Here is a 23,199-nt window from a genome sequence, read left to right on the forward strand (position 1 = left end):
CTTCAGTGCTTTTTATTTTACAGCTATTGGAAATATTTTAAGCGGAGGTTGTGTTTAGGGTAATTTAGCAGGTTTGTTTCTTAGTTTCTCTGCTTTTAGGAAAGAAGAGGGGGACAAACTGAAAATAATATGGGGTTGTGGAATGGAACTACTTTAAGGACAGGGGTAAGGGATATGAAACTATGCCTTGTATAGAATGGGTTGGGAACAATTCATGGCTTTGCCTGTACTGATGATCTCTAGGCTCAGCGTGTTAAAAGAACCATTAAAAACTCATTGTTTGGAGGAATTTGCTTTGGATTACCTTGGAGAACAATCTGAAAGTGGCTATCCTACAGCAATATAAATGATAACAGATAGATGGAAGTAAAAGACTTTGAATATTCCTTCTTTAATTTTTTTTTTGCAAAGCAGGAAGTCTTTTTGTTGCTGTTTTTTCACTCATCCATTGGATTAATACATGAGCCTTCCTAAATGCAGATCAGATTAACAAAGACTGTCTAAACTACACTATATATATACTATGTAAGAGAGATTATAAGCATTGAAGAGAGATAACAGAGAGCATGAAAGATGTTCAGTTGAGACAGTTGCTACTTGTAGATGTGTTAGAACAGCAAGCCAAAGAGACGTAACAGTTCTGCAACAGCTCACGTAAATAAGTAGCACAATACCATTTTTAATACATTTGCAACTTCCAGATGACAATCTTTGATTACGATAAGAAAGACAAAAATATGGATTCATTTAAACTTCTAATAATCTGTGTAGACATTAAGTCACAAGTTATAAAATCTCATTCCATTATGTCTCTGTTCACTCGTAATACTCTGTCCTTAACTAATTTAATTTGCAATTGGGTAAACAATGCTTTCAAAAAAGTGCATTTTGTCTTTATTTTTGGTCCAGGCAGTTTGCGTGACTAAACTCAAGTTTGCGTTACAAATAAACAGCAGATTCTTTGGTTTTTATTTCTTTCACGCTGTGAAGCATTTCTGCTGTTGACTTTCAAAGTTTGGGTATAAGGTTCAAATGAAGTTTAAAATATATATATATATATTTAATTACTTCAAAATCCAGGCAAAATAGAAAAAAAGACTATTTCCTTTTCAGTTTGCATGTTCAATGTTCACTGTGTAGATGCATATACCTAGAGTTCACAAAGGCATTCATATCAGTTGCATAAGCTGACCTTTGTTCATACTTCCCATCATCTATCAAAAACACCAAAGTCAGTTTCTTATCTGTGCACGTTGTTGCCCTGTGTAATCACTTATTGTTATCACCATTGTACCTGTCTTTCCTTCTCAGTGGCTTCCAAAATGTTTAAGCCTATCTTTAGTATCTTTAATTAATTTGAAGCTTCTTGTAGGAGGAATTTTTTCTTTGTCTGCTTTGCCCAGTCCTCATGAAAGAGAAAGTCCTGTCAGATTTGGAGTTCATAGTTGTAGACAAATGCCAGTATTTGATGATCTTTTCTTTCTTAAACAGCCTTAAGTATGAAAAATAAAATTTAAATTAGATGGTAGCATAACTGTCAACCTACAAACCATATCCATGACCTTATAGAGTAATCTCTGTTACATATAAATATAGCAATGAATTAATTTCTTACAGTAATCTAGACATCCTACATAATTGCTGGACAAATATCTTGGTAAAGCAAGTGGTGTTTTTCCTTGATGGCACTTCTGTAGGACCTAAAGTTGATTTCATCTTTTCATTTTAAAATGAAAATTTCTCTTCTTTTCTCTTTGAACAGTCTGATACCTACCTCTGCATGTCAGTACCCCTGCCAGTGGATGATGAAGCTTATGTAGGTAAGTATTGGTTTACTATAAGAACTTAAGCGAACCATTTTGAAGAAGGTCAGAATTTTCTTTTTTTTTTCATTGACTGATATTGACTTAATCTTTGGCTGTCAAAGTTTCTAAAATGCATTCATCATGACTAATGCAGAAACAAACTAGAGAGCGCTACTTAGAGTCAAGGTAACAAACTGTATCTGGAGAGATTCATGAGTAATAGTAGTTAAGGAGCTGCATGCAGATGCCTCTGGCAGTCAATATCAAACAGCCTCATTTGTAAAGTATTGGTTTCCTGTCTTCTGGCCGGATACTTAATTCTGCTCCACTGAACACACTGTTTATTTACCTACTGGTGGAGGCTGTAAATCCTTTGCACTTACAGTCTACATTGGCTGCAGTAAGATTTTACTTATCCAGGGAAGAGAAGAAGAAGAAAAAAAAAAAAAAAAAGGAAAGAAAAGAGGAAAAAAAAAAACTTCTCCCCTCCATTTTTTTTTAATTTTGTAGCTTGAAAAAGGTGGCAGACAAACAGTGGGAAATAGTGTACCAGCACAGAGATCATACAGATCTGCAAAGCAATACCATCTGTTCAGAAGGTTTTTGAGGGTACTTTCAATTTTGTTTTCCTTGCTTGTGAACCTGCAGTTGTTCAAGTAGAGAGAAAGCATGATGATTTTTCTTTAGATAGTTTCACTATCAGTATGTTCTTTAAACTGAAAATGTCTATATTATTATCCCTTGTTGTCTTTCAGAATATCTGCATTTATAGTAAATATGATAGAAATTCTGTATTTTTGTTTTAGAGTATTATGAGACTATTGTTCCATGTAGATTTCTATGTGGAAATCCTTTAGGATATGGAGTCTTGTTTTCAGTCTTTCATGTTACATTTTGGTAACTGAAAAAAAAAAAAAAAAGTTATTTTTTCTTCAATGCTTTCCCTGTATTTCTGCTTAGCAAAGAAGTTGGCCCCTGACCATGAAATTACGTTTTATGTGTGAGTCTGACCCCAGGAAAAAAAAATAAATAATGAAAGGAATTGAATGTTCATTCTCTGATAAACTTTGCAGCTTACCATGCAATGCATGCGATTGACTCTTCTGCTTTCAAGTAATTCATAGAAAGGCATACCACTAACCTGCTGTTTAAGCAGTTTATTTTTTAGTGCTTCATTGAGTTGCAAAATTGCATAGTTTAATTATTTATTAGATTGCTGCACATTTATTTCTGTCATTTGGTGTTTACATGTATTAAATCCATACAAAATACTTCTAGTGGTGTATACGTTTAGAAAGACCTACTAAAATAATTAAAAATGGAATTTGTGTAAAATCTCAATGTGATTCAGCCAGAAAACCAATTTTTTCTCTGACAACTGAGAAACTTCTTGTTTTCATGTTTCCTTTTTTTAATCAGATTTTGACCAGATTTAATCATCTTTCCAATGATCACTGTGCTTGAATACACATAATACAAAGCAATACAAGGTCTGGGCAACAAAACCATTCTAGTTGTTATATGAAGCTTTGGAGAGCAATAGGAACATGATCAGCAAATTAGAAAGAAAATCCAGTTCTGTGAACATGAAGATTTCCCTCAAGAGTATTGCTTACAACATCTTATATTTGGATATTTTGAAAATAAATTTAAATTATTTTTTTCCTCTTTGGTCACTTCCACCAATATGTATTATTAGCTTGGGGTCAGTCTTAAGCATGTGATCAGTTCCATCTGACTTCAGTGAAATCACTTTTCATTGACTTCACGTTGAAAAGGTTTGTCAGATTAGAGTCTTCACAACCAATGCAAGTTGCCTAATTACTGGAAGGACCAGACTCAAACATATCTGACTGTAGCAAATACAAAGAACACAAACTGACCTATCTTACAAAATACATAAATAGAAATTTCAACTTCTTCTCAGGAAAGAGATTTTTACAATAGGCGTCATCCAAGAAATTTAACTTAATATCTTCAAGTGCTACAAAACCTAGTATTTACTTACTTGCATGCAAGTATTTTGTGTTGTTTTAATAATCATTATATTGACATAGAAAATTAAATATATCTTTCTAATAGGATCTTGTCTATATTTTTAAATGGTTTAAGCAAAATCTGCATTCATTGCATTGCAAATAGATGACATAATTAACCCTCATTAATTCCTGTTTATCTTTGTGACAGCATTAAAAAAAATAAAAGATGATTTGACATACTGGCTGTTTTTTCAGTAATGTATTGAAAAGACAATATGTTCTCTCAATAGGTGTGAATATGCATAATGAAAACAAAATGAGTTTCTGAGACAGTATAGTGATAAATCTAAGACCAGAATCTGTGTTCTGCCTCCAATTCAATTTATTTACACTCAATACCACTAAGTAAATGTTTTCTCTTCTCTTTGGTGTATATTTTTATGCTTTCCTTTATTTTCCTGGTTTTGGCCTCTCTCCTCCTCCTTCCAACAGAGCATGGAAGAGCAGGTTCTGTTAAAAGAACCTGCAGCAGCACTGTTTTGTTGTATATTGATGAAATATAAGGGCTTTGGAAGAGAGGACTTGTTGTTTTAGCTGCATAAATTACCTCAGGGATGGGGCATCCACAGCTACTAGTTGGCAACCTGTTTCAGTGCCTCACCACCCTCATCTAATCTAAACCTACCCTCTTTTAGTTCAAAGCCATTACTCATTGTCCTGTCACTACATCCACTGACAAAGAGTCCCTCCCTAGCTTTTCTGTAGGCCACCTTTAGGAACTGGAAGTCTGCTATAAGGTCTCTCTAGAGCCTTCTCTTCTCCAGGCTGAACAGCCCTAACTCACCCAACATGTCCTTCTGCATGATGGATGAGGTGGTAGGCTGTTGATGTAGCCTATATAGGCTTCAACAGAGACTTTGACATGGTCTCCCAGAGTATTCTCCTGGAGAAACTGGCATCCCATGGCTTGGACAGGTACACTCTTTGCTGGGTTAAAAACTGGCTGGATGACCAGGCCCAGAGAGTGGTGGTGAACAGAGTGAAATCCAGCTGGCAGCAGGTCACCAGTTGTGTTCCCCATGGGTTGGTGCTAGGGCCCATACTCTTTAATATCTTTATTGATGATTTGAATGAGGAAATTGAGAGCACCCTCAGTAAGTTTGCAGACAACACCAAGTTGGGTGGAAGTGTTGATCTGCTGGAGGGTAGAAGGGACCTGGACAGGATGGGTCAATGGGCAGAGGCCAATGGGATGAGGTTCAACATGGCTAAGCGCTGGGTCTTGCACTTCGGCCACAGCAACCCCATGCAGCGCTACGCTACAGGTTCAGGGCAGAATGGCTGGAAAGCTGTGCAGAGGAAAAGGAGCTGGAGGCGTTGACTAATGCTTGCCTGACCATGAACTAGTAGTGTGCCCAGGTGGCCAAGAAGGCCATTGGCATCCTGGCTTCTATCAGGAACAGTGTAGCCAGCAGGACCAGGGAGGTGATCATCCCCTTGCACTCTGCTCTGGTGAGGCTGCACCTTGAGCACTGTGTTCAGTTTTGGGCCCCTAAGTACATTGAGGCCCTGGAGCATGTCCAGAGAAGGGCTACAAGAAAGTATTATTCCGATCACATCTGAAAATCACATAATGGTTTTGTCTTTACACTTCCTTTCCGATTAATGTTTATGGATAAACAGACAAACCAGAAAAACAGATTGAGTCTTTAATGGCGCAGGCGTCGATAAATATCAACTTTTGACTACTGAGCTGTAGTGATAGCTAAAGGGTGTTCTACAGACACTGTTAAGAATCGAGTCTGACAGCGAGTCACTCAGCCAAGAAATTTGACTGTCATCATCACCTTCTGACGTGCATTCACATGGGTGACCAGTAAATAAACGTGTCTTTTTCTTGGAGACTCATGGTAAGTCCCTATCTGTCAGAATGTGCTGTAGAAATGAGATGAAACCTATTACACTCAACAACACAAAAGGAAATAGATGATTTATTATTTTCCTTCTGTATATGCTTCTCAGATGCTGCAAGTTTATTTCTCTAGTGTGGCATATTACTTGGCAATAGCAAAGTTTATATAGGGACTTGACTGTATTGAAGACCTCTAATCTGTCAAACTGTGGACATTGATGTGTTGATATGATTAAACTCAATTATACTGAAAGAGCTAGTTTTTTTTAAAGAATATCAACAATCATTGGATTGCTGTTTGTAAAGATAAACTTCATAGAAATCTATTTTTTATGACCATACCTCAGCTAGATACTGTTATGTTTTAATTAATGTCCTGTCTGTTCATTTCTATCCTGTTTCTTCTAGAGTTCATAATTCATAGTAGTATTTTGTCAGGAAAGTAAGTAAAACTTGATTCGGATTTAGTTTATATACTGAAACTCTTCCTCATATTTCACTAATCACTTTGTAGTGCTTCTCTGTGCATTAAAAAATAATAATAAAAAAGTTAAAATTTATTTGATGGCTATACCTGAAAAGAAACTAAATCAGAAGTGGTATTGTGTTTTTTCCTGTTTTTTGTTTTTCAAACATTTGGTTTTAAATAGAGTATTATTAACTAATATAACCAGTTAGTAAAAAATAAATAAATAAATAAATAAAGAGAAACAGTAATAATTCAGATTTTTTAGAAGTTTTTTTTTTTTATTTAAAAATGCTGAATTCATATCTCATTTTGAGTGCTTTAGTAAGAAAAGTACCAATCTCTTGGGTCAGTTTGTAGTCATGTAAGCAAACAGTACAATTCCAGTCACATATTACAATAGGTAAATATCACTGATACAGAGTTTATTATTTCTCTAATTTTGAACTGTAAAAGTCTTTTCAGGCTTTCTTCTCAATCTTGTGTATAACTCTCAAGTATGAAGTGCTGTCCAACTATACCACTTATACCATTCTCAGGTGTTGATACTGTGTTTTTCCAAAACTATGATTTTTTCTTCTACAGGAAATCAAATCTTTTACATATTGATTTGTGTTGTATTCATTTTTTTACAAAATGTATAGGCTTGAAATGTAACTAGAGGCTTTTGTTTGATATTTCTTAAGCCTTTGTTTGTAACAGGTATTGTATTTGGTTTGAAACTGACACTAATTTTTATGGCTTTAACCATTTTTTATTTGTTATTGTTTTGGGTTGATGGTTTTTGTGTGGTTAGTTTTGACCCCCCAGGGTCAAAATATCAGTTTTTTTATATCAGTTTTTTATATCTTTTTTTTTTTTTTTGGAAAACTGGTATAAACCTGGCAGTGTTGCCAAGAAAATATCTATACCAGAAAAGAGTAGCTGACTCTTGCAAAGCTTTCTTTAGCTCACGAGCATTTTTATTATTCTTTCAGAAGGAATGATGAAATGTAAGCTTGAGTAATGTGTGTAAGTGGTTCACATAGAAATCTGGTTTTAATTTGTTAATTGTAGTGCTCTATTTTCTATTTATACTAGTAGTATTTGTTATGCTATTAAGAGTAAGTTTTATAATAGTGCTTGAAGGTCCCATTCGTGCACCAGAATGTCATTGTAGGTGGACACTGTGTAAAGAATAAGAGACCTCTTGACTCACTCATTACAGTAATTATAGAGAATGAGAGAGTGGCAGGAGATTAAAGAGAAACATTAAGACAGTAGAAGAGGTAGTGTCTCCAGCAGATGAGAAGCCCAATCTTTAATTTAACCTTTATTGAAGGCTGTTTTTCAAGGTGTTGCTGCAGTACCTTTTGTACAGGTATTGAGTTCTGCAATAAAGATCATTAAATTTCACATCTGTGAACAAACTCCTGATGAATGCCTTCAGAAATTTCCTCTCTTGCTTGCATTGGCAATAGTAGCTTAAAACACCTGAAAACTAAGATAGGAAGTCCATATAACATAATGCATTATCTGCCCCATGCAAGAGTAAATCATGGTTTCACTACTAATTGTTAGTCATAAAAATACCAAAACATAAGATCATTATGTAACACAGATTAGTTTTACGGCTAAGGAATGAGTAACATTTGCTAGTAGGAAGAAAGATGTTACACAATCTTTGGACTTTCATGCTGCTGACTTTATCACTTCTGCAAACTCATTCCTAAAAATATGTAGCACTTAGAGTAACTTTGGCTTCCTCTTTTCCCTGGTCATGTGGATGCATCTCTTATTTCCCAGACCAGGCCCCCCACAAGCTCATTTCTTACAATCTACCTGTTAGCCTTATGTATTCAAGCTAGCTTTCGACTTCCATGCTTTAACATGTGGCTGTTTTACTTCATTTCTTACTGTAAATCTCAGCTCCAAAAAGTAGGGGTTGAAAGCTGTCCATTTTTGTTGTTTTGTTTTCTTTTTCCCCCTCTCAAAATCTAGGACAATAATCCACATCATCATTCACTTCAGGAGCTCTGCATTAGCTGCTGTTAACATATTGAGTTCAGAGTGCAAGTAAATCTGCAAAATTCTGAAGTAGAAATCATTTCTGTGGTTTACAGCTTCTTGATATGCCTATACTAACACTCGTAGAGCTAAAAGACACTTACTTGGAGGCTCCTAAATGCTTATGTACATGTAGTGCAAGGAGTGACTCAGTTTTGGAATTTCTGCTGTAAAATAAGGTTAAAAACCTCCAACCCTCTTCTTTGTCTCGCCTGAAGAAAAATTCCTTCACATTCCCTGCATCTGGCAGGCACAGTAATAACAGAGGAAGTTGCACAATGTATCTTGTTTTATTTTTAGAAATGCTGTGTATTGTACATTTATGATCAATATTACTACAGTGTGATCTAGTAAACTTTTTTCAGTACTGAACAGAACTGAAATATTTGAGAAACAAAAATAGTGGTTTTGTGGCATTGGATAAAGAACAGAGACATTGGAGTGCTGACATACATTCACCTTCATCTAAGTTTCTAATAATGAGAAATATTTGGGCAACGAGTGTGTTGACTTTAAGCGGACGTTGTTTTCCTTTCCAAAAGGGTTGTCACATTAGTGGGAATAAATCATAATTCTATTCTTAGAGCTATTGTCCCAAGAAATGTGCAGTAAAAGCGTAAACAAAATGAAATACATCATGAAGATATTGCTCCAACCAATGCACAAGGTACTACTTGCTCTTAACTGTAATTTAATGTTTGTATCTTTGAAGAAGTCAAAAACAAACAAACAAACAAAAAAAAACACAATTCTGTTAAATCACGAATGCAGAAATGCAGATTTTGAAGCTAAGATTTGTACTAGGCTGGTTACAACAAAAATTGTGGTTTGGGATATTTCCAATTTTTTCAGTATTACAGAGAAATAATAGCATGAAATGCTCTTCCTTATGTAAATCATCGTGAGAGTAAGGATATTTTTTTATTTTGTTTTTCAGTTGACTTTAAACCTCATGCCAGCATGGACACTGTCCATCACATGTTACTCTTTGGATGTAATGAACCCTCTTCTACCGAAAATTACTGGTAAGAGATGCAGACTTGCTTTTGTTATTGTATCTAATTGTTTGTAGTGCGTTTTTGAGGAAAGGTTTTTATAGCAGGGGGCTGCAGGGGTGGCCTTTGTGAGAAGAATGTAGCAGCTGCCACATGATAGATAAGAGGCAGTTTCAGTCAGCTGCAAAGAGACCTGCTGCTGCCCAGAATCAAACCAATAAATGGTGTTGCTTGCGCCTCTGTGAGAGCAGATTTAAAAAAGAGGGGGGAAGCTGCACAACAGCAGCAGGGGGAGTGAGAAGCAGCCCGGCAGCCCCCCAGGTCAGTGCAGCAGGAGGTGCTGCAGGCAGGCAGCAGCAGTTCCCCTGCAGCCTGTGCAGGGAGAGGCCCCTGGTGGAGCAGGCTGTCCCCCTGCAGCCCATGGGTCCCACATGGAGCAGATCTCCACGCTGCAGCCCCCCCATGGGTGGAGGAGCCCCCGGTGGAGCAGGTGGATGTGGCCTGGAGGAGGCTGCGGCCCATGGAGAGCCCCCGCAGGAGCAGGCCCCGGGCCGGAGCTGCAGCCCGTGGAGAGGAGCCCATGCAGGAGCAGGGGCTCTGGGGGGAGCTGCCGCCCACCCGTGGGGGACCTGTGCTGGAGCAGCTTTTAGTTTACTTTTAGTTTTTCACTGTGCTAGTATACGAGTGATAAGCAATAAATTATATTAATCTCCCTATGCTAAGTCTCCTTTGCCCATGACAATAATTGTTGAGTGATCTCCCTGTCCTTATCTCAAACCCTGACCCATTGTATTTTCTCCCTTGTTTTCTTGAGGAGGAGGAGTGAGAGAGTGGATGTGGTGCAGCTCAGCTGCCCAGCTGTGTAAAATCACCACATTGTTCTTTTGTTCTTGTGTTGCTTGTTTCCACAAAAACCTTTTCCAGTGTCACAGTTTTTTGAAAAGTAGAAAAACTTAGAAGGAAGAAGAAATTCATGATGTTCCTGTCTTTCTACACCTATCTTTTTTTTTTTTTAGCTGACTCCTTTGTAAGGCGGATAAAAGATTTTCTGATTCGTTATGACTAATTCCCTATCTCTGAGAAGGAGACAGGAGCTATAGTGGCAGGGCGCCACTGGATACCAAGAAATCTAGGCTGCTAATTTGTATTTAGAAGACTAAATCAGTAACCTGTTTTTCAGTAACCTGCTCTTCAAAAGAAACAAATCCTGTGAGGCATATCAGGAGTCACTAAGGAAATGACCTTATTGATGGCAACTGTTAAGCAGACTATAGTTTCTTCTCCAAAAGATTTCTGTGTTGATGGTTTATCCTGGTCAGGATAAAAATTTTAAGCTTTTTGTTTGTTTATTATAAGTTGACAGTGGACTTTAATGTAGCTGTAGTCTCTCTAGTTAATTAATATTTATACACACACCTGCATATATAAAATTACATATATTTAAATATTTTAATGAGATAGTGTACTATTAATATAATTGATATATATATGAAGCTATGTGTACAAAGATATATGTGTATGTAAAGAGTTCTTGTGCTAAGAGACAAATTTGCTAAATAAAATTTACAAAAATATATGTAGCTTTTTGTCAAAATTTCAGCGTTTACTTTTTTGTTATGACAAACATGCCACTTACAGTATCTAGATGAAGTTACTGCAAATAATTAGTAAATCTGTATCTAAGGGGTTCTCTCTTATGAGCTTAGAAAGCATTCTTGAAATAAGTTTTTTTTTGGTTTCAGGATAACGTTGCCTCCTCCCCTGAATCATGAGAAACCTTTTTACATAAAAAAGATTTTGTGGACTGGAACAGATGTAAAGTTGTGCTTAAAGTTCCTAGCAAGATGAATGTGATTTAATTCTTGAAGATAAGAATTTTCTTCTCAAATAAGAATTTGAGAAGGTTCTGTACCTTGGAGAGATTGGTCATGAAGACTTCAAAAGATGTTCTGTAATCCTAATTCTTGACAGATCCTGTGAACCAAAAGCCAAATTGAAGTTACCACATGTATATGAATTGTCAGTTTGAGTTAAATAGGCATATGACAAAGCCTTCTCTTTTTTTCCCCCATTATTTTTGTTTTTTTTTGACTTTTATTTTATTTTTTATTTGTGTTATTTTTGACTTTTGTAGTCAACTTTCAAATTGTTAGCATCAGCAGTCAATAACCAAACCTCATGCCTTAATTTCTCTAAAAGTGGGGTTGTATCCACTTTTTACTTTAAATAAATAAATAAATAAAGATCCATGTAGAATTTTTCCTACATTATAGTTTTCTGCGCAAGTATAATTTTATGCATTCCTCATTGTTCTTATCTTCATCATTTTTCAGTGTATTACAGGAGAAATGCTAGTGGTAGTTTAAGATCAGAGATCCATCTTTATGTGTAGGTTGCTTCTCTTCTGAGTATGGAAAATTATAGTATCAGGTGTACAGAAGGAAACTAAGCAAAAAGTAAGCTAAAGAAGGTACTCTATGTCAAGTAATGTGGTAGTTGACTTACCTTTCAAAATGCCTAACCTATGAGAGCCAAGCTCTGAGTGCTTCTAAAACTGATGTAGGAGCCAAACAGCTGAGAAGGTAAAGGCGGGGCTATCTGGGGAAATCACTAGTCTATCAGAAATTTCCCACAATTTTTCCAAGTTTTCAGGGAAGAGCAGGTGGGATAGTTTGACACTACAAAATTCGTACAATTTACTGTTATCTGTGTAGCAGTTTTAAAACATTTCTGACAGAGCTCTGTAAGCATTTAAGAGAAAATTTGAGGTTATCAAAAAGATAAATAGAGATGGATTTTAGTAGTATAGTATATTTTATTCTTTAAAAATAATGTAGCCGTTCTACATGATTTGGGGAGATAATTTGATATTTTGAACATATAACAAACATTCATCAAAAGTTATATTTACCTTCTACTTATTAACTAACATTTCTGTTACTGATTACAAATGTTACAATCTTGTCTTGCAAGAAAAGTAGGTGCTAAAAATGTTCAGGTAAAAAATACGCTATGAAAACATTACTTTCTGTTGATTTATTTTCTCAGCAAACAGACTTTTTAATTCTTTTTATTGAGGCTTATGTTATATAGTAGAATGTGTTTTTTAAAGAGTTGAAATTTATGTCAAAATTATACCAACATAAGACTGTGTGTTCTTTGAAAACCAGTTTACATCTTGAGTGTGTTACTTAAAACCATCTAAACTTTGCTTGTAGTGTGTTTTGTTTTAAAGTGTCTGGAAATTGTTCTGTTTGTGCTAAACTCACATCTAGCTGATGTTCTGAAGATTTAACTTAAATGGTTACTTCCTGAGCTTGTACAAGATCAGATGGATCAAAAGCTTGAAAGTCTTAAAGTTCTTCAGAGCTGAATCAGACACAAATCAGGCTTGAGACTAGGGTTGAGGTATTTTTTGTTTCCTGACTATATCATCATTTTCTTGGAGGAGAGTGATTGCCCAGCAGAGAGGGACTCAGCAGTGGCAGTGTGTGCTGCATAACAGTTGATACTGAATTTGTTCTTGGCTGCTGTACTTAAAAAGCGGATTGTCAAATGATGAAACACATAATTAGTGTTGTATTTTTGTGATCTTTCTGATTTTTTCACATCCGGATTTTGATTAAATCTTACTACTTTTTTCTGTATGTAGCTTCTGAAGCTTAATATTTGTTTTATATTCTTAAAAACTCTTCGTTCATTGTCTCATCATTTCATATTACTATTGTTGCAAAATGTTGTACCATTTCATTTCGCTCTGCCCGTGGTAATCTGCAAGGCTAGAAAGAAAGGTGATCACTCAGTTCTACAGAAAATAGGCTTTAGAGTTCTGCATTCATACCTTTTTGGCACACTTAGGTAATGTTGTGTAAATAGCTGGTATACATCTGTGTATGCATATGAATAATGTAGTATGTATGTGTATAGACTGTGTAAGGCTGCGTTACAGTGTTGGACCTGCACTGGCTCTTCAGAGAGTGACATGTTTACTGCAGCGTGGGAGAGTCTTTGAACAAATGCTGAAGAGATGCACAGCTGTTTTTCCCTACCTTAGGGCTTGGTATTTCAACAGAAACAGTACAGGCTGTTAAAATTTCCTCAGAAATAAAGTAGATTCACAGGGCTCATGTGCTCTGCTGTTGCCCAGCACATAAAACAAACAAACAAAAACAACAACAAAAAATCAACAGGTAGCAGCTTCTGCTCCTTGATTGTAGTCAGCCTTAAAACAGTTCAGCTGCTCTCACCAGTTTTATCTGAGCTGATAAACTACTGATATTGAAGATGCATGGTTGAGCTGATTCATTTAAAATTCATGGGTAATCAAGAATACACTTGGATGGCTTAAAGAAATTGTTGAATTATTTGGAACTTCAGACCCTCCTGGCAAGACAAGCCTCATGCTGTATCAAACTGAACACTGAAATGAGCTCCCATTTCAGATGATTCATAGGCATAGTCTTTATTGAGATCAGGCAGGGCAACTTTATATAGCTCATCTAATCTAAACGAATGTAAAAGAACAGGCCATAGATCACCACCCAAAAATTCCTCTATCAGATTAGGTGCTTCTGTTGGCAACAGAGCATGGCTTTGGCAGCTTTTGACTAGAAGAACTGCATCAATAGTTCCAGCAAAAGGTTGCAACAGATGTCAAGACTGGTTCCGTAAGCTAAGTATTTCACTGCTTAGGTGAGAGGGAGAACAGTATAAAGATTTATATGTCCAAGCATAGTTTACTAGTACCGTCACTGCTTAGTGGTGAATGGAGAATGTTCTGCACTATTCAGCTTGAGAACTAGATGTGATAATTTTTCTTACTCAATAACCTCAAATAATAGAGAAAGAAATGGAAAAAGATCTTTGCTGTTTTAAACAATGTAGGTATTCTAAAAAGATGGCAAAATACTAGTCTTGTTGACAGTTAAATATTTTGCTTTCAGACTCATCATTTCATATTTCAATCAAAGTGACATTAAAAACTCCAGCTCCTAAGCTTACTCAAGGCTCAGGAGAATGCATTTGGAAAGTCCATAAGAATTTAGAAAAAGTAGAGAAGATAGGAGGAAATGGACAAGAAGCCCTGTTCCCAAGTGACAGGTCGTTTTATTTGTGCTTGTAAACATATTTTTACTAGCTTTTACCAGCTACTGTTAGTGCTAGTGCTTTTTGCTGCTTTTAAATTTGTTCCTCAACTATCTTTTTTTTTGAATTTCCTTTGACTTTGGTTAAAAAATGAAAACTTGAAGTTTCAAGACCAGCAATTACGCCTAAATTAAAGTTGACCATTTTTAAAATGTAATGAAAGAACAGCATGAATGTTCCATTCTTTCCTTTCCTGGTGCCTCAGGAGGAAAATTTGGAACAGCCTACCCTTTTGTTTTGTTTTGGTTTACCTAGTTAATGTGATAGAATATTTTTTTTTGCTAGGGTCTTAAATACTGTGATATAAATGAAGGCTAGCTGGCCCGCTTTGTGGTGGTGGAATTGTGACTGTGCTTGTGGTTTCTGCTGTTGATCCTCCTAGCCAATATCATTAATGTATTTCTGACCTGTGCAGCCCAGTGGCTGGTTAGATCCCTGGAGTCTTTTGTATTTTTAGCTTTTAGCATTTGAAAGCTGCGCAGATTTTATCTGCAGCTGTATGAACCATTAGTGATGAGACGATTCACTTACACTTGAATCTGTTTGTCTTGTCTAGAAATGAAGTTCCTCTTTAGATATGTTTCACTGGGGAGCCAGGGGGTGGAGGGTGTAGTGAAGTGATCTCCAAATTAGTAATCGTGAAGGTCTAGAAATATGTGTTATGAGCAAAATTAGCAAAGGGAAAGAAGTATCCTGTGCCCTTCGCTGATGGAAGCCTCGTATTTATGGCAGTTAGAAGAAAACATAATAGCTAAGGCTATTGGAAATCTTAGAAAATCATATCTTAGATGATAGCATATCTTATATGATATCATATTTTTCCTTCTGTGAAAGGGAGGAGCATGAATACCTTCTACTTGCTTCACATACAACCGCCTGTAGCATACTTCTTTTTTGCCAACAATCTTTAGATGAATTTTAAATATCAGTTTTGACTTAAAACTTCCGTGTCTTGCATTTTTGTGTATTTTATAACTCTGTCCCTCTGTGTAAGTATGGCATCTGTTGCCATTTTGTGGCACTTGAGCTAATAATGCTAGAAATTTCCAGATGGGTCTTTCTCACAAAAAGGTTCCTTATTTCTTAATAGTGGCTACTAGACTGGCAAGAGGCTGTAAGAATTTTGTGGTTTTGAGTCTGTTTGCCTAATATTATCTTAAAGCAGAGGAAGGAAAAAAGTGAAGAAGGTGTAGGATCCACCAGGAATGATAGCCAGGAAAGCAGACTTCATTAGAAGAACTGTATTTACTCAAAATAGAACCAAAAACATCTTCATAGATCTTAAAATTAGTGTCTTCCATGTAATTCACTTGCTGTTTTCTGATTTCAGAACTAAAAAAAAAATAATAATCCTTTTTTCATGTTTGTAGGGACTGTGATGAAGGAACATGCAAAGACAAATCAAACATTTTGTATGCTTGGGCAAGAAATGCTCCACCCACCAGGCTGCCCAAAGGTATCGTGCCTTTAATGTGAAGTCTTCTTGTGCAGGTGCAGGGGAGAAAAGAGGATGTGGAAATAAGCAGCTGGCATATCTGGGAACTTTATATAAAACTGTGTTTAGCTGATGGAAACTGTATAAACTTTAACTTCATAAATTGGGAATATAGTTGGAAATATAATTGGGAATAGTGCTAAAATTGCACTATCATTATGGGGAGAAAAGGTGATGAGGAATTAATAGCATAATATATATTGCATTAATCTTGAACTGTATGTTATTTGAAAGGTACTATTTATATACCTGTCAATGGCACAGTTTATGCCATCTCTCTGAAATTGCATAACAATGTTTTTGTGTGTTTGAGAAAGCACAAACAAATTCAATCTAAATATTGATTTATTTTTTTTCTGTGTTAAATATACTGAATAATTTTGTGGGTTTTTTTTTTTTTTTTTTCATTTCTTGATGTTTTCATGTAGCTGAACATGTTTATTTTCACTTTTGTTTGATGAATTAATGAATCACTTTGCTGATTCAAAATAAAAATTCTGTAGGCTACTAGGAAGACAGGGAGAAGTGCTTTTTTTCTAATTACCTCCAGTAGTATTAGAAACATCCAGCATCTATTAGTTTATATATAAATAAATGTATGTATATACATGTAAAATACCTGGAATTTGAAATTCTGTTTCTCTTATATTTTATTGCCTAATTTCATAATTGGGAGCAGTATCATGAAGCAGTTAATTTTAAATAATCAATTTTTACACCAGAAATATTGATTGATCTGGTTATTAAAATGTCAATTAAAAAAATTGACACTTCAAGGATTCTGTGAAAACCTGGTGTTTGCTCTGCTGTTAAACCTCAGCTAGTAATAATTTTCTTGTCTTTAAGCTGCTCGTAAATATCATGTATGGAGTGTTTTTTTTTTATCATAACGATATTCCTTTGTGCACAGAGAGGCTGCAGTCCACTTTACCACTTTTGCCACTGGCAGTTTTTAATCTAGTGGGACTCAGTATTTTTCTAAGTAGAAATTGCTTTCACTGCTTCTTTCCAGGAATTTTAATTGTAGGACCAGTTTAGAAAAATCTCTTTGGTGATGGTGATATTTTGCAATTACTGAACTTATTTCAAATTCCTCCATTTTTTGTGCCTATTGTTATTTCTCTCAGCAAGCAACAGAGCTTCATAAATTCCACAAGATTTTTCTTAGTGTACAATGTTAATTTTCAACTAAAAATATTTTACTTTGAATTTTTGTTTCCTTTTAATTTTCATATATTCACAATAAGTGTTACTGTGAAGGCTACAAGCTGTAAGAGATTCGAAGATGAAAGTTCTACCAAATCCTACAGGGATGGCAAAACCTGCCTTTTATTTAATGTGTTTTCCTTCCCTTAGGTGTTGGATTCAGAGTTGGGGGAGAAACAGGTGGCAAGTTTTTTGTACTCCAGGTACATTATGGTGATATCAGTGCATTTAGAGGTAGGTATTTTTGAGTTTCGTTCATTGCTGTATCAGTTAGAAAAATTCAGAATATAAATGTCTTTATATTTACATAATCTGCACAAAGTATTTTTTCTGTTAGTACCATCCACAAAGATAAACATCATCTGGCATATTTGTAATTAAGGTTGTATATTAATTTGATTTCTTTATAAACTTGCTTTATTTCTGGTGAACAGATTTGTTTTAAAGATCGAGATCAGGTGAATTAAATAGATGAATAATCTTAAGTTTAGTGAGAAATGCCTTTGTGACTGTATAATTCAGCATTGTATTTAAGGAAGTTGGAACAAACACACATGAAAACGGCTAACCACACTTGAATAGCTGGTGGGGAAGATGACATACAGTATGTATGCCAGTCAAATACAGTATCTGTGTTTGCAATTCTAAAAGTCGTAAATCATGCTTATTATTGTGAGAGGGCATTTGGCTTTCATTAATGCACATTCCAAAAGTCATAGGATTGTAGACTCATGAAATGGCTCGGATTGGAAGGGACGTTAAAGACCTGGTTCCAACACACCAGCCGTGGGCACTAGGCCAGGTTCCTCAAAGCCCCATCCAGCCTGGCCTTGAAGACTTCCAGGGATGGGGCATCTACAGCTTCTCTGAACAACCTGTTCCAGTGCCTCACCACCCTCTAAGTAAAGAATTTCTTCGTCTACCCCCTTTTAGTTCAAAGCCATTACTTCTTGTCCTTGACAAAGAGTCCCTCCCCAGCTTTCCCGTAGGTCCCCTTTGAGTACTGGAAGTCTTCTATAAGGTAGCCTTCTCTTCTCCAGGCTGAACAGCTGCAACTCCCTCAGCCTGTATTCACAGGAAAGGTGCCTCCAGCCCTCTGATCATCTCGTGGCCCTCCTCCGAAGTCATTCTAACACATCCATGTCCTTCTTGTGCTTGAGGCCCCAGAGCTGAATATAGTGCCCCAGGTAGAGTCTCACAAGAGCAGCGCAGAGGGGGAGAATCACCTCCCTTGACCCACTGGCCATTAATCTTTTGATCTAGCCCAGGATACTGTTGGCTCTCTAGGCTACAAGCACACATTGCTGGCTCATGTTGAGCTTCTCATCAACAAGTGCCCCCAAATCCTTCTCCTGAGGGCTGCTATCAACCCATTCTCTTCCCAGCCTGCATCTGTGCTTGGCATTGCCTTGACCCAGGTGCAGGACCTTGTACTTGGCCTTGTGAGGTTGGCACAGGCCCACCTCTCAAGCCTATCCAGGTCCCTCTAGATGTCATCACTTCCCTCCAGTATGTTGGCCACGCCACACTGCTTGGTGTCATCAGCAAACTTGCTAAGGGTACAGTCCATTTCACTGTCCATGTCCATGGCACCAACAAAGATGTGAAACAGCACTGGTCCCAGTACTGACCCCTGAGGAACACCACTTATCACTGATCTCCACTTGGACATGTAACAGTTAACCGCAACTCTTTGAGTGCAACCATCCAGCCAGTTCCTTACATATTGAAAGGTCCATCTGTCAAATGCACGTCCTTCCAATTCAGAGACAAGGATATCAAGGGAGTCATTGACAAATGCTTTGCACAAGTCCAGGTAGATTATGTCAGTTGCTCTTCCCTTATCCTGCTGTAACCCCATCACAGAAGGCCACCAGATATGTCAGGCAAGAGCTGCCCTTAGTGAAGCCATGTTGGCCATCACCAATCACCTCCTTATTTCCCATGTGCCTTAGTGCAGTTTCCAGGAGGATCTGCTCTGTGATCTTGCCAGGCACAGAGTTGAGACTGATTGACCTGTAGTTCCTTTTTTCCTCCTTTTTTCCATTTTTAAAACTGGGGGTTATGTTTCCCCTCTTCCAGTCAGTGGGAACTTCACTGGGCTGCTGCAACTTTTGAGATATGATGGATATTTGCTTAGCAGCTTCATCTGCCAGTTCCCTCAGGACCCTTAGCCGTACCTTACCAGGTCCCATGGTATGCACCTGAAGGCACATTCAGGTTCCTTAGATGGTCTTGAACTTGGCCTTCTCCTACAGTGGTTGGTGCTTCATTATTCCTGCCCCTGCCTTTGTCTTTTGTGATTTGGGTGGTATGTTTAGTGCACTTGGCCATTGAAGATTGAGGCAAAAAAGTCACTGAGTACCTCGACCTTCTCTGCCTCGACTTCTAACCAGGTCTCCCATTTCCTTCTAGATATAGTGCCCACAGTTTCCCTATTTTTCCTTTGATTACTTAGAGAAGCTTTACTTGTTGCCCTTGACATTCCTGTCCAGATCTAATTCTGTCAGGGCATTAGCTTTCCTAACCTGATCCCTGGCTACTTGAACAATTTCTCTATATCCATCCCAGGCTACCTCTTCTTTCTGCCTTCTGTTTTGCAGAAGCCACCTTGGCTGCTTCTTTGTGTTTGAGTTTGGCCAGGTGTTCCTTGTCCATCCATGCATGCCTCCTGGCATTTTTGCCTGACTTCCTCTTCATTGGAATGCATCGCCTTTGAGCTTGGAGTAGGTTATCCTTGAATACTAGTGAGCTTCCTCTTCCAGGGCTTTATCCCGTGGTACTCTAACGAGCAGAACCCTGAAGAGGCCTAATTCCACTGTCCTGAAGTCCTGGGCTGTGAGCTTGCCGTGTGCCCTCCTTATTGCCCTAGGGATCTAGGGCACTGTTACACCATTTCAGAGTCACTATAGACAAGGCTGCTCTTGAGCTTCACAGTCCCCACACATCCTTCCCTGTTGGTGAGAACAAAATCCAGCATAGCAGCTCTCCATGTTGGCTCCTTCTCTAACTTCTCTAAATCCGTGTGCTCCAGGAACCCCTGGATTGCTTATTACCTGTCTTGCTAACCTCCTACCGGATATCAAGGTGGCTGAAGTTGCCCATGACGGACACAGCTTGTGAACATGAGGCTGCTCCTCTCTGTCTGACTTGAGTGTTTTGGAAAAAGATTATTAAACTTTTTTTATTATTTATTTCATGCTGCAGTATGTTCTTTAAACATCAAGTGCCTTATTCTGACACTTTTGATAGGCATAAATTCTTGTTTTTATTTATGTGAATCACATTCTGAGTCGAATCTTTCATAAGGGCTTCTGTTGCATTGAAGAACGAAGAAACCTGTGGATCTTCTTTCTCTGGGAGCTCTCCTGTAATACATTACTGTGTAGAATTTAGACTAGGATGTACAGGTTCTCATAGACTAACTGATAATAAAAATGTTGGACTTAAGAAAGGGAAAGTAAACTGAATAATACCACACAAAAAAGGAAAAGTTATAGCCTTTTTAAAAGTATGCATAGCAAGAAATATACTTCAAAAATCTGTCTTGGTTTCAGTACCATTACCTGTGAGACTGATTACCTAATAATGAGAGGATAATATAAAAGTCACTTCAAAAAAAAACACCATAAACCAGAAGCACAAAACAAAAGTTACAGCTGTAGAAGGAACAGCGAGGAATATGCATTACACTGGTAGTTCCTGAGCTATGCTCATGGCTTCTGAATCCTTCTGTGGTACCTTGGTAAAAAACCTGTACGTTGGTACAGGTTGTATGTTTGCACCTGTATTTGGTTTTGAAGAGAGAAGTAACCCTGTTAGCCGCTAGCTAGCGGCTTCCCTGTGCAATGCAGCTTCTTAGGTACACCTCTTCGCTGCCAAGTTTGAGCAATACTCATCTAGATTTTTTGGTAACAATGTCCTATTGTCTTTATTACTTGTCTGAGGTTGATGGTACAGTTTACTTCATGATACGAAGATGTATTGTGGTTTAATGGCAGTAATGCTATTGGGCAAGGACAAAGAGGAAGGAACTGAGTGTGCCAGACCTTTTAAATGGAGCACATGTGCAAAAGTGCATGACCAGAAGTTGAAAGTATTTATTTTCATGGACTTGTACATCCTGTGCAATTCTTTGCCTGCTAAAATCACAAATAATTAAAGTTACAAACCTCTGAAGAAAACATGTTAGTTGAGAACCTTGTCTTCATTATTGCCTGTGGACTGTGAGAGTTCTCAATGTTTATATTCACTCGTAAGTATAATTTATGTCTATGTTGTTATTTTAAAAAAATGAAGTAAATTAGAAGAATAACTTGTGCATTAGTTCAGGATGTGTTAGAATTTTTTTATTAATAAATCAATGTAGTTCTGAAATTTTATAGTCAAAAAATCCTCTTGCTCAAAGAGAGAAAGTAGTGAAATAAGTTAAAACTGGAAATAAAAAATGGTGTGCTAGCATGGCGCATCTTTCCTTTTTTTTTTTACTGTGAATTGATGTCAGGGATACAAACCTGCAGAAAGATGGAAGTTTAAGAAGTGTGAGCTGCTAAGAAGGATATAGTTTATGAGACAGTACTAGTGTCGTGTACTGTTTCAGCAGATGAGGAGTATGACAGGATGTACTCTGCTTTAGTTTTGGTGCTTTCGCTGTTTTATTTGGTAGTCTGATACTGTGTTTAAGTGAAAAGTAATTACATTTCTTTTACTGTTTTTGTGAGAAGATACTTCTAATTTATTCTGCCTGTGAAAATTCCAGAGGAGAAAATATAATTTAAGTAATTGAAGTCCTAGTAATTTAAAGTCCCCTAAACCTTGACTGTTGTGTTGAAGAATATATAATACAGAACCTTAGACTACTTTTAGAGATACTTTTAAACTTCAGGAATTATCTGAAACTATTTTTGTGTGGAATGAGATGTCTGTTGATAAATGTGGCTTTTCAAAATGTAAGAATATAGTCATTACACTTTGCATAATCATTGCACAGTTGTTGCAGTTCATAATAGATGACAAATGATGAAATATACTCAGTTACCTTATTATGCTTCCAGTAGTGTATCAAGAATTCAGAAGCATTGTTCAGAGTTTAATTTTCTGACCTGTAAATCATTGCAAATATAAAATATTTGGCTTGAAATAGTAATTGTTTATGTATTAGCACCCAATTCTACCTCCTATCCACTTTGGGGAGAAAAATATAGTTAAAATTTATCAACACTCATTTTCAATTATTTGTAAAAAGGATATTTCTTCATTTCATTCACCAGTTATTAAGCTAATTATGCTTTACTTTTCTCTTAGCTATAATCCACATTTAAATATCCATGTTTAGGTATGCATTTTATGCTCTGCTATCAAAATTTAAAATTTGGGTTTTAGTGATATAAAGTGAAGTTGTCACACTATTCATGATTCATTCTTCTGTATAAGTGATTTCAAATCTGATTTAAAAAATACTTTTTCTTCCAATCCCTAGATTTTTTTCCTGCCCTTGTAACAAAGACTAATGTTGTTTCTAACCTGTCGTACTATTACTTTAGTAGTTCCCAGCAGATGTGAGAATATAGACCTTATTCTCTAGAATCAAAGTAGTTATCAATAACTTTCAGAACCAGTTAAAACAGGTTAATCACATTCCATCATTTGCTATCTTTGTAACCTGTTTCATTGTTTAAAGCCAGTTCTGACAATACATTAATTCTTGTCACCTGCTGTTATCTGCTGTAACTTAGTCTTTTATTTGGTCCAGTCCCTTCTCTACTTCATCCTCATCATCTTCTTCTCTTCCTCTCTCTCTGCCACCCCCAGCAGAGCAGAGTTTTTCTAAAAAAAACAAACTTGTTCTTGGTTTTAAAAAGTAACTTGAAGTGCTCAAAGACTGTATTTCAAATGTGTTTTAAAGACTATTTTAAATAAGAGTATTTTTATCTTAAAGTTCAAATTAATTTATTAGTGTCTAATATTTTTCTGCACATAATTGCACAGAAATGCTGTATACAAGACTGTGTTGTATTTTACTGAAAAATTCTATTTTATACAGTGCATTGTTCATTTGGCTGTTTTTATAAAACAGCTAAAACATGGTCAATACAGTGACAATAACTGGCTGGCTAGCTTTGTGTGTGTGTTAGTAGTTAAAATACTTGT

The 23,199-nt window shown here is 36.7% G+C and overlaps 1 protein-coding gene across 4 annotated transcripts in view; it reads left to right on the plus strand.

Annotated features, from left to right (window-relative positions):
* The window catches only part of PAM (peptidylglycine alpha-amidating monooxygenase), a 143,617-nt gene that overhangs the window by 67,111 nt on the left and 53,307 nt on the right, over positions 1-23,199 (plus strand). For all 4 annotated transcript variants that reach the window (XM_032205407.1, XM_032205406.1, XM_032205408.1 and 1 more), the window contains exons 4-7: positions 1,763-1,820; positions 9,146-9,233; positions 15,719-15,804; positions 17,200-17,283. In XM_032205407.1, the coding sequence (XP_032061298.1) occupies positions 1,763-1,820; positions 9,146-9,233; positions 15,719-15,804; positions 17,200-17,283 (316 nt within the window). The remainder of the gene's footprint in view (positions 1-1,762; positions 1,821-9,145; positions 9,234-15,718; positions 15,805-17,199; positions 17,284-23,199) is intronic.

Source organism: Aythya fuligula, chromosome Z, assembly GCF_009819795.1.
Source record: "Aythya fuligula isolate bAytFul2 chromosome Z, bAytFul2.pri, whole genome shotgun sequence".
Lineage (NCBI taxonomy): Eukaryota > Metazoa > Chordata > Aves > Anseriformes > Anatidae > Aythya > Aythya fuligula.